Raw genomic sequence first — 11854 nt, 5'->3', positions numbered from 1 at the left:
CTTAATATATTATCATGCTGTTTACAACTACGTGAATGTGATTTATTACTGTTACTGAAGGTCCGCGGCTCCGAACCGTAGTAAAGGGACCTCTGGCTAATACGTCGGGCTCGTAGCTGAAAACTAGCTTTACTTTGTTGTCTGGGTCACTTTGCTAGCGAGAGACAGAGAGAGGCATTGAAAGGCTGCTGCAACAGAACTTATTGTTTCAGAGGAAAACACGAACACGGTGTACAGTCGAGTCTTAATAGCTTACTTACAGCTGGGCTCGTCAGGCTCTCTTCTTGGCTGCAGTGGTTATTATTATATTTACATGCTTCCAGCTCCCGTTTCTGCTCCGTGACAGCTCGTACTTTTCCTTTTTCTCCCTCCCGCACTCACAGACACATCACGGGTACGGCAGTCCATTCTCCCTGCAGCACGGACTACACCGCCCATCAGGCTACATGCTTTAGGGCGATGCCTGTAGCATTCTGCCTGTTAGCTTAGCACAACAACAACAACAACAACAACAACAAAAAGGCCTCTCTCACCCAGGAAACACAGAGAGAGAGAGAGACAGCGTCACCCTGTAACCATGGCAACCGTAACGCTGCCGCCTGGAACAACAGAACATACAGTGGGGCAAAAAAGTATTTAGTCAGCCACCGATTGTGCAAGTTCCCCCACCTAACATGATGACAGAGGTCAGTAATTTGCACCAGAGGTACACTTCAACTGTGAGAGACAGAATGTGAAAAAAAATCCATGAATCCACATGGTAGGATTTGTAAAGAATTTATTGGTAAATCAGGGTGGAAAATAAGTATTTGGTCAATAACAAAAATACAACTCAATACTTTGTAACATAACCTTTGTTGGCAATAACAGAGGTCAAACGTTTACTATAGGTCTTTACCAGGTTTGCACACACAGTAGCTGGTATTTTGGCCCATTCCTCCATGCAGATCTTCTCCAGAGCAGTGATGTTTTGGGGCTGTCGCCGAGCAACACGGACTTTCAACTCCCGCCACAGATTTTCTATGGGGTTGAGGTCTGGAGACTGGCTAGGCCACTCCAGGACTTTCAAATGCTTCTTACGGAGCCACTCCTTTGTTGCCCGGGCGGTGTGTTTTGGATCATTGTCATGTTGGAAGACCCAGCCTCGTTTCATCTTCAAAGTTCTCACTGATGGAAGGAGGCTTTGGCTCAAAATCTCACGATACATGGCCCCATTCATTCTGTCCTTAACACGGATCAGTCGTCCTGTCCCCTTGGCAGAAAAACAGCCCCATAGCATGATGTTTCCACCCCCATGCTTCACAGTAGGTATGGTGTTCTTGGGATGCAACTCAGTATTCTTCTTCCTCCAAACACGACGAGTTGAGTTTATACCAAAAAGTTCTACTTTGGTTTCATCTGACCACATGACATTCTCCCAATCCTCTGCTGTATCATCCATGTGCTCTCTGGCAAACTTCAGACGGGCCTGGACATGCACTGGCTTCAGCAGCGGAACACGTCTGGCACTGCGGGATTTGATTCCCTGCCGTTGTAGTGTGTTACTGATGGTGACCTTTGTTACTTTGGTCCCAGCTCTCTGCAGGTCATTCACCAGGTCCCCCCGTGTGGTTCTGGGATCTTTGCTCACCGTTCTCATGATCATTTTGACCCCACGGGATGAGATCTTGCGTGGAGCCCCAGATCGAGGGAGATTATCAGTGGTCTTGTATGTCTTCCATTTTCTGATGATTGCTCCCACAGTTGATTTCTTCACACCAAGCTGCTTGCCTATTGTAGATTCACTCTTCCCAGTCTGGTGCAGGTCTACAATACTTTTCCTGGTGTCCTTCGAAAGCTCTTTGGTCTTGGCCATGGCGGCGTTTGGAGTCTGACTGTTTGAGGCTGTGGACAGGTGTCTTTTATACAGATGATGAGTTCAAACAGGTGCCATTCATACAGGTAACGAGTGGGGGACAGAAAAGCTTCTTACAGAAGACATTACAGGTCTGTGAGAGCCAGAGATTTTCCTTGTTTGAGGTGACCAAATACTTATTTTCCACCCTGATTTACGAATAAATTCTTTACAAATCCTACCATGTGGATTCATGGATTTTTTTTCACATTCTGTCTCTCACAGTTGAAGTGTAGCTCTGGTGCAAATTACTGACCTCTGTCATCATTTTAAGTGGGGGAACTTGCACAATCGGTGGCTGACTAAATACTTTTTTGCCCCACTGTACCTATCAAACAAAACCCAAACAGTCCTGACCCGCGACAAAATGAAACAGGAAAGTACCGCCGTGTAATCCATTTATTTCAACAAAGTAACTGTATTCTGAATACCACCTTTTTAAACGGTAACTGTAACAGAATACAGTTACTCATATTTTGTATTTTAAATGCGTAACGGCGGTGCATGTACTCCGTTACTCCCCAACACTGTCAGACGTTAGCTGTGCGGCTGGACCCTCGCTGTGTGGCGTCTGCAGAGATCAGCTGACAGTCTTTAACATTAGAAACCTAATAGAGTCGGTAACGCTGACAACAATGAAGCCAGTGGTGTTCATTGAGCTCCTCAGTGCGTCTGTTTGGAGTGAAGTGGCGGCTGGAAGCCATTGTCCACAGCTCCGCTGGATGTTTGTGTGCATGTGCTTGTGATTTTCCACGGTGTGTTAGTGCAGCTCGTGGATGTGCTCACTGCTTTGCTGTCCTGACATTCTTCTCATCTCCAGCTCCTTTATGAGGCTTTTTATTGTGTGAATGTATATTTTTATTGATGCTTATTGACACATAACGTGAATATGTCGAATGGAAAGACAGACTTGCATATTTATTTGTGAGTCTGAATGATCCACCCTCAGTTGAGTGGACGCTTCCCACAGTGATCCACTCTGAGTGTGACACAGAGTCCTGTGAGCTGAAGCGTCTGCGTTATGTTAGGACAACAGAGTTGGGTGGAGGTGGGTCTGTGGGCTGCCATGGCTAACACCGTCCATTAATGCAGTGCATGTAACCTCATTACAAGCTGATACACTGAAGCGGACACGTGCTGTTAGCAGCACCCGAGTACCTCGCTGGTCTCCTCAGTGAAGCCAGACCTGGACCCAGGCTCCACGTGGACTCTGATCAGGCTCCTCTAACCGAGTGCTCACAGGGCCTCTGATCAGCTGGTGATGTTGGGTGAAGCCCTGCTAGGACTTTGGCCACAGTCTGCTATTAATGTGCTCGATCAATCATTTGAATCCCCTCTGTGAAGCCCACTCTCTGGACTTTGTACTCAAAGTGTGACTTTGCAAATGAAGATTAATAACGTTTGTGTTCAGCCACCTTAAAGCCAACCACAGAGTGAAGGGAGCTGCCGAAGACGTCAGGAGACGCGGCTGAGTGTGTTTAGATTCTGTTCTACTGTCACACCAGCTGCAAGCCGAGAGATTAAAACCATTGAAACATTTCAAACATGTCCTGTAGTCATTTGTTGTGTCACATAGCTCTGCTGGCTGACGGCTTCACGACTGTGTTTAGTAGGGGTGCAACGATACACAAAATTCACGGTTCGGTTCGGTTCGATACTTTGGTGTCACGGTTCGATATTTTTTCGATACAAAAAAAATGTTCATGCCTTTTTAATTTGTCATTTATTAAAATTATAAATATATATTTTAACTCAAAAGTACAGTTTTTAAATTTAACCCTAACCCTTGTGCGTGTTTTTTATTTTGACAGCGAATGCGCACCTGCGGACCACTTATGTGCAGCCCCGGTTATTTAGCTCGTCATATTGCAGCCACAGAAATTATTTTGTCCATGAAACCATAAAGCTGCACTTTCTTTTTGCCTTATAGTCTGATTTGTCATAACTTCTCCTGCTGCTTTTACACACACACTCACATAAGCTCAGCGATTCTCTGCGCGATCAACCTCTCACATGTTTAAGCTTGCTGCGGGAGATTTCACTTGTCATGTTTGCATAGTAAGCTAACGATTAATAAGACGATGTCAGAGGAATTGGTGCACAAATTATCATCACTCACAGATCAGTGCTGTCGCTCTCTATACACAGTTCGCACGATTGCAAAGGGAAAGCAAAAAAAACAAGCGCAAATTCAAACGCGATTTCAATATGTCACATATTGACAGTGGCTCACCGATGCCAATGACATAATTACCCAGCTACATTTCTGAAAGAATGCAAAAGCATTGACATATATTTTTCCTACAATAGCCCGACGGGCAGGGCAGAGATAGATTTTGGTAGCCCGACTGAAAAAATCGCTAGCCCCGGGACGTCGGGCTAGCGATATTGCGAGCCCTGTATCTGATTGAGGAATCACTCATCTTTGGAAAAGAGAGTTTATTACAGAGAAATGTCTCTTTCCAAAATAAAAGCTATACTATCCGCTTCTTCTGGGCTATATTCTCAGCAGCATAAGGAGAATCATGTGCTAACAGCTGTCTAAATGACTCGGCTAAAGTTAGTAGCATGCTTGTTGTTTTTGTCTTTGCACTAGGATGATGTCGGCGTAAATGTGCAGTCATATTCGTTGTGTTCCCACTAGTGCTTTCAGGTTAATCTCGTTGAAATGACCTTAACGCCACAACACGGCAAATCTCCGTTAACGAGCTACCGCCGATCGCCCCGTGCATGGGGCTAGACGGCCAACACGTTAACGAGCTAACTGCGCTAACACACTAGTTCACACCCATGTAATTGAGCATTGCATGGCACATCCAACATACTGTTTTACTTTAGTCCATGACTCGCTTACCTTCAGGGTCATACGTCACATGAAAACCAAAATAATTCCAAACGCCAGATCTGAATGAGGGTGGGGGAGGTCCATGTTGCTGAGAGCTTAACTTCTGTCTCGCTAGCTTGCCCTGCGCTCTTCCTCCTGACTATGCTCTGTGTGGAGTGCTCAGTGGATCTGCGCTCGACAGTGCAGCCTAGGCGGAGTAGTCGAACGCAGATTCACTGAATGCTCAACACAGACAGCATCGTCAGAAGGAAAGTTGATCAAATAAATTACAAATGTTGTATTGTTCGATACATATGCGTACCGAACCGAAAGCACTGTATCGAACGGTTCAATATCGATACGAATATCGTTGCACCCCTAGTGTTTATGTGCCAGGAACTGTCTTCTGTGTTTGCTTCAGGCAATGCTGGATGTAGCTGCCAATGAAGGCTGGCTCGTCACAGCCATCAGCATCTGCAATCTTGTGCAAATGATCGTCCAGGGCCGCTGGCTGCACGACTCCTCCTTACTGACGCTCCCACACGTAGAACAGCAACACCTCGGCCTGTTCAGGTAAATCGTCGTTCTGCTCGCTGTGCAGCGTGTCCTGCTTCGGTATTTTGGGAACGAATCCTTCATCTCAAGTAAAAAAGCCTTTAATCATCCTAATGTGTGACTGTGAGTATAGTTAAGGATTCAGTGTTGTTTCACAGTTAGAAGCTGAGAGTGAAGATTAGGTCGAGTTTAGGGACAGAGTCAGAGAGGCCAGGCTTGGGCCTGTGCAGGGACGGGGTAGTGGACATATTGGACAAAGGATGTTGAAGGTGGAGCTTGCAGGCAGGAGGGAAAGAGGAAGAGCACAGAGAAGCTCCGTGGACGGGGTGAAGGAGGATGCTGGGGACAGGGCGAGGCGGAGGGGGTGATGTACCTGTAGCCTGAAGCTGTTCCCACCTTCAGGTGTAAGTCTCAGTAACACTGTGCAGTCACTCAGGTACAAACACGAAGCCTGCATTTGGACACTTGTGTCCTTTTAATGGTAAGAGCCAACCTTGTCTCTGATGCCTCCTGTTTTAGGAACAGGGGAAACAGGAAGGGGCAGGGAGGTTTGAACGAGCCGATCGAAGGACTTCCTGAGCTGATCGCTGCCTGTAATGGAAATGAAAGCGTCTTCTCTGCTATGGTGGCCCGACAGCTTCATCCGAGTCACACTGCTCAGGTAAGGCTGCAGAAATGATTCGTCTAAATGTGCAAATGGAAGCAGCCAGTCTGGATTTGCTGCAGAGATGATGGAACAATCTAAGCATGGCTGTGCCCCGCGTGGTCCATGCAGATCACACACAGCAGTGTCACAGCGATACGCCAGGATCCCCGATCACAGCTCCAGTTTAAGTGCTAATTGCAGCAGTAATGAGAGTGTCCGGGCACGGCAGCAGGCCCTGCAGCTTCACCCAATCGCCGTCTCTGCTGCCCCCACCCTCGCCACGTTTACCCCCAGCTCCCCGCCGGCCTGCAGTGTGGCGGCCTCTCTAATTAAATAATTAGATGTGCAGCAGCGTTCCTGTCTGACTGTCTCAGGAAGAGTAATCCTCACATAAATAGCTTTTCCCCTCCGTGCCCCCCCAGTCAGACGGCCGCACAGCCTCCTAGCTCTGCTTTGTTTTCATCCCTCTGTCTGCGTTTGTCCTCTGCCTCCCTCCTGGCAGCTTCTTTGGGTTGAAGCAGCTGTCCTGCAAGCAGCTAACGAGGCCCGCCGCAGCCTCGGCGTCACAACTCGCCATTTTATTTCTAAGCTTCGCTTTCACACGTCTGCAGCTTTGACTGGACTCATGCTGCAAACAACAGGTGATTTCCTGTCCGCTAAAACATATATCAGTGTAGATAACATCCAATCATTTCCACTGCTGGCTAACATGTGACTCCACTGTACAGCCTGTCAAGCTTCTCACCAGCTCTTCCAATGAGGTTCGAACACAGCTGTGTCACAATGAGTGTGTGTGATCGTGTGTCCGTTAGCTCTGATAAAGTGCTGCAGATTCAGGATGCCCTGTGTGTTACACAAACAGCTTGTGTTCATGGTAAATCCAACGTTCCTCAGGCGTGGTCGTTCCTGAGCCATCTCCCAGTGCTGGAAGTTGAGATGAGCATGAAGGGCTGGTGGGAGGAGAGCCAGGAGCAGACGGAGCGTCCCATCCCTGCAGCAGGAGCTAACCTCAGGAAGGAGAGCAGCTGGCTGGACGTCCACGCTGACCAGGAGTATGTTCTGCAGGTGTCACTGAGACGCCTCAATCTGGGACAGCAGAGGGTCAGTATCCACAATATTCTCTAACAGGCGGCTGCTCCCAGTTTGAACACAGTGGCTTATTTAGCAGCTGAGCAGACGCTGACCCCAGAGGCTGCTGGGACGAGCTTTAGCTAATAGTTCATGTAGTGCTCAGTACAAGCCTGCAGAGAGCAGCAAACTCGGCCTGCACAGAGTGATGACAGTTGGACTTTCAACAGTCACATATTGAATGTGTAGCTCGTGAGTAATGAAGTGAGATGCATGTTGTCAGCCTCACCTGTCGTCACGCTCACACCTCAGACGTTACAGCGGGGCTGGGCGGACCCCTCCGTCGAGGAGACGTTAGGAGAAACACAAAGTTTCCTCTCCGAGCTCTGACACCAGAAACATGTCGTCTCAGCGTGTTCTGGAGGTTAAATCCACAAAACACAAGAACAATATAAAATCCAGTCAAGCATAGAAATATACCAGCACTGCTCAATGAGGCTGAAGAAACCAGACCACACAGTGACTCTGCTCTCTACAGGAAGTGAAGCATAGAGTCTGATTGGATGCTTTGTAAATCAAACTGAATTAAACTGGTGGTGCATGCTAGACGTGAGGTCATGCAGTGTTTCCTACCTGCCACGTTAAGGCAGCCCTGTTTTAATAATAGCATCCAACATGTGAAACTCCCCAAACTTCAGAGTGTGCACGATGTGTGTTGTTCCAGAGGAGGCAGGACAGCAAGGCCCAAGCTCCCAGGTTCCCCAAGGCCAAGGATGAGGGCTGGTTCCTCGTGCTGGGGGAGGTGGATCGCAGGGAGCTGCTGGCTGTGAAACGGCTGGGATACGTGCGTAACCACACGGCCGTGTCCATGGCCTTCTACACCCCGGAGAGGACCGGAAAGTAAGTCTGGTCTCCCACACACTGAGCGCACTGGTCTGTAGGCAGAACGTGAAATACTGTGACATTTATGTAGCACGTTACGACGTGCCTGCAGGCTGTCAATGCGATGCACCAGTCATGCCGATCAGTCCTCGGGCGCAGCGTGGACTGTGGAGGGATTAGTGGTGGTAAAATGGAAATTACACTGTTGCGTGAGTCCAGCAGCTCACTGCTGATCGGCTCCTCTGTGCCAGATCACTGGCCTGCGCAGTGTCTCAGCTTCTCCTCATTATCTTTTTAAAAGTTTATGTAGAAGCAAAGAAATGAACGTGAACACAGTTTCCACTCTGTCGCTGTCTCAGGTGATTTTCAGGCCTGTTTTTCCTCCTCTCAGGTGTATTTACACGCTGTACCTGATGAGTGACAGCTACCTGGGTCTGGACCAGCAGTATGATGTTCACCTGAACGTAACGCCTGCCAGCATCGCTGCACAGGTCAACAGCGAGGTCTCACATTCGGATCTGTCCCTGGGCTGAGGAAGTACCTCTGTGTCACGTCGGCGACGTCTGTCAGTCACCGCTTTGCTGACCTCGGAAGTGACGTCGTTTCTTTCTCACGCACTGTGGCTGTGCTCACTGTGGTGCACCGGTGCCAAGGACCGCCTCATTCTCATTCATTTAACTTTTAATTGGCAACATCCAACAAGAGTCTGCTGCTGCGCCGTTCTTGATTGGCCGGATCTTTGTGTGTGGTGTCAGATATATAAGCATGGCGGCACACGTTCGAACAGCAGCTGTGTAGCTGTGAAATGTAGCTCTGTGCCTGATTTGTAGAGAACATCGTACAGATTATACCAAAGCACATCACCGAACACAAACAGGTTGCTGTCGTGTTTGGGAGGTTGTGGGCTGACAGTAACACAAAGCTGTGTTAAAGGTGAGCACGCTGTGGAGCTTCAGCTCAACAACAGGATCATACATTTCCCTGACTCCGTGCCTGTGTGGATGTGGAAACGCAGTGTGACAAACCTTCTGTGGCCTCGTGTTGGAGCAGCAGCCAGTGTGGGTGAGAGATTTCTGTGAAGGGCAGAAAATGTGCAAATCGTTTTGGATCAGATGTGGAAACAGAAGTGTTTGTTTGGATGAAGTGCTTTGAGTTCAGGTGTGTGAACAAAGCTTCCTCCTCCCTCACCGCTGCATGCTTCAGAGGCCCTGAGCCTAACGCTGCTGTCTGTGGCCTTTGTGTGGATGTGTATGAACCCCGTGAGCAGCACTGTGCCGCCAATCATTAAAGAATTTACATTTGGTTTTGAATAAAGTGTTTTGTGTGGCTTCAAATTGTAATTGTGCGTTTTTCATTTCATTCACTTGTTTATTTGGAGTTTTCGTTCTCAGTGATTGCTTACAGCTCAGTCATGTCTGATGTGCTGTGAACACCATGCATACACTGTGTAAAAGTCTATTTAGGTTCAGTCAGTGACACCACAGAAAAACATGAACTGACCTCGTGCTGGAATAAAACATGGAGGCTGCAGCAGTGTCGAGTGAAGCAGGTGACGGTGGGCGGGTCTGAGCCAAGACTGCAGACCAGGAGACATCCATACAGAGCACACTGTCCACACTGTCCACCGCAGAGCTGCTGGCAGCAGGAACCACGCTGGATGAAAGATAAACATGAACATGCAGGTTCAAATGAGCTCGTGCTCGGTTTCCTTTGTTAGGCCAAAAGTTTGAAGGCTTTTTCTTTTGGGTGTTTCACACTCAGTTATTGAAATAATATTTCACTGTAAATTCATGAAAAGCAAGTGAGCGTGTCAACATATAGAATATGCCCCTAATATGATCCTGATTCTAATCCTGGTTTAAATCCTCAGACCAGCTGAAGTAAGGAAAACATCATGTGTGGGGTGTCAACAGAGACCCAGCAGGAAGAAGCTCCAAACGGCTCCAAATCACAACAGCCAGCGCCTCCAGGCAGGGGCGTGATTCCAGGGGCATGGGGGGGTATGACCCCCCCCCCCCAATAATCAGACCCAACCAATATACCCCCCCCCAATAAAATTAGGTATTATCTTGCATAAATAGGGTGTTGATTTTCTTTACTCGTTTCTGGTATTACCAGCAAAACAGTTGCATGTTTAATCATCTGGGAATCGACCCACATATTTATTTATTTAAATAAATAAATTTATTTATTTATTTAAATAAATGTATTTATATAAATAAATTTATTTAAATAAATAAATTTATTTATTTATTTAAATAAATAAATAAATCTGGGTCAGGACCCCCAATGTTCAGCACAAAGTTACACGATGCCTGCAGGCGCTTTGTATTGGAAGCTAGACCCCACAGTAATACATAAAATAATAATTTTAAAAAGTTTCCGGTATTTGAAGCTGTTAAAATTGAAACGTGTTGCCTGTCAAACAGACGCTTTCTATAAAAACAAGCGGTCTAAAGCAGCCTCGCTTTACGCTCCGCTCAAGCAAAACATTTATGAGGTTGTGTGGTGGGAACTTTGCCCGAGGCCGTGGAGCCTTTTCAGCCCAGAGGAGCACAGAACCACGAGGTTCCACACAGAACCACGAGGTTCCGCACAGACCGACTGCAGGACATGACGGCCGTCAGCTTTGTGCCTCGGGTCTCCGGGTTAGCAGTGATCCCTGTGAGGGCCGCCGATGACGATGAAATGTACCAATAAAGTGCGTCATCTTTACACGTAACAGATAAATAAATTCCACGTGGGGATTCCGCGCACACATGTCGGTGCTGCTGCGGATTTGTCAGGTGGTTTAAACACTAACGCTCGCCGTGGCCCGGTGTGGACCTGCACTGTAGTGACTGCTCTGTGTTCTAGTAGCTCTCGTTTAGCATTAAGGTTTGATAACATGCACATTCCTGGATAATGTGACGCACAGTTTGCGCTCAGTGGTGCGTTCCCGGCAGGGAATCCACGCCACTCTTAACAGTCTGTAAATGAAAGCAGCCGTAAAAACGGGGCGCTTCCACCGGATTACGTGTCAGCTCCCACGGTGAAAAGAGCCACTTTGGCCACGCAGAAAACTGACTTTACCATCAGCCCAGCTCGCTGAGACATTAATCTCGCCTCGCAGTCCACGCCTCTGATCTTTTCACAATGCTCTGCGTGTTTCTGTCCCGGCTGGCAATTTTCCACACACGCAGTTTAATTACCAGCAAGTTTGGAGCAGAAGCGAAGGTTAAACCAGCGTCAACCGTTCCGTGTGCCTCCGGCATCCGGGATGATTTTCTCACTGCAGGCAGGAACCGCTGCAACACACACACACACACACACACACACACACAGAGTGATGTGTGGCTCGTCAGCGGGGTTTAAGCCTCCTGTCGTGTGCTGAGATATTCTGGTGACAGTTTACAGGAAAATGTGAAGACTTGCTTCTTTTCTGCTCGTGGCGTGATCGTGTCCCGTTCGTGGGACAGCAGACAGCTGCAGAATGAAACTATAAGGTTTTCAGGACGAAGCCGAAGTTACAACAATGTGCAAGAAGTTACAGCAAAACCCACGTGCGTGATGCTCCAATAGCACATTTCTTTTGTCCACTCACGGTGAGACAAACACACGGCCTGGATATTTGCTTTGAAACTGTTTGTTCATTATTCCCACAGAGGACGTGACCGTATCACTGACACACAATGGCTCGTGTCTCTGCTGAGGTGAAACGACTTCTACAATTTCCACGTTTAGAAATCCTCGTATTCAAAGTATTTCTGTGCTGAGAAAACAAAACAAAGAAGCATCACTGTCCCCGAGCTGGCTTTGAAATCCCTCAAATCGCCAAGTAGACCACAGAGGGGTGTAGATGTGGCCTGTGGCGATAACAAACAAAATAAATAAATACAAAATAAATAAATACATACATACATATGAATGAATGAGCAGATAAATGAATAAAATATGAATATAAAAAGATGAAAACCCAAAAGACAAGATGCAATAAAGGAGAAGC

At 47.5% G+C, this 11854-nt stretch overlaps 1 protein-coding gene across 4 annotated transcripts in view; it reads left to right on the top strand.

Moving 5' to 3' along the window:
• The window catches only part of ascc3 (activating signal cointegrator 1 complex subunit 3), a 139535-nt gene extending 130338 nt beyond the window's left edge, over nt 1–9197 (top strand). For all 4 annotated transcript variants that reach the window (XM_085472844.1, XM_085472842.1, XM_085472841.1 and 1 more), the window contains 5 exons: nt 5140–5291; nt 5793–5934; nt 6814–7020; nt 7712–7887; nt 8261–9197. In XM_085472844.1, coding sequence (XP_085328970.1) covers nt 5140–5291; nt 5793–5934; nt 6814–7020; nt 7712–7887; nt 8261–8402 — 819 coding nt within the window. In that variant the 3' untranslated portion in view covers nt 8403–9197. The remainder of the gene's footprint in view (nt 1–5139; nt 5292–5792; nt 5935–6813; nt 7021–7711; nt 7888–8260) is intronic.
• Nucleotides 9198–11854: the final 2657 nt, after the last annotated feature.

The sequence above is a fragment of the Copadichromis virginalis genome, linkage group LG11 (genome assembly GCF_057382275.1).
Source record: "Copadichromis virginalis isolate Kocher_CV1m ecotype Utaka linkage group LG11, C_Virginalis_male_GT1.1, whole genome shotgun sequence".
Taxonomy (NCBI): domain Eukaryota; kingdom Metazoa; phylum Chordata; class Actinopteri; order Cichliformes; family Cichlidae; genus Copadichromis; species Copadichromis virginalis.
Note: the sequence above shows the minus strand (reverse complement) of the source record. Positions and strands in the feature narration are given on the sequence as shown.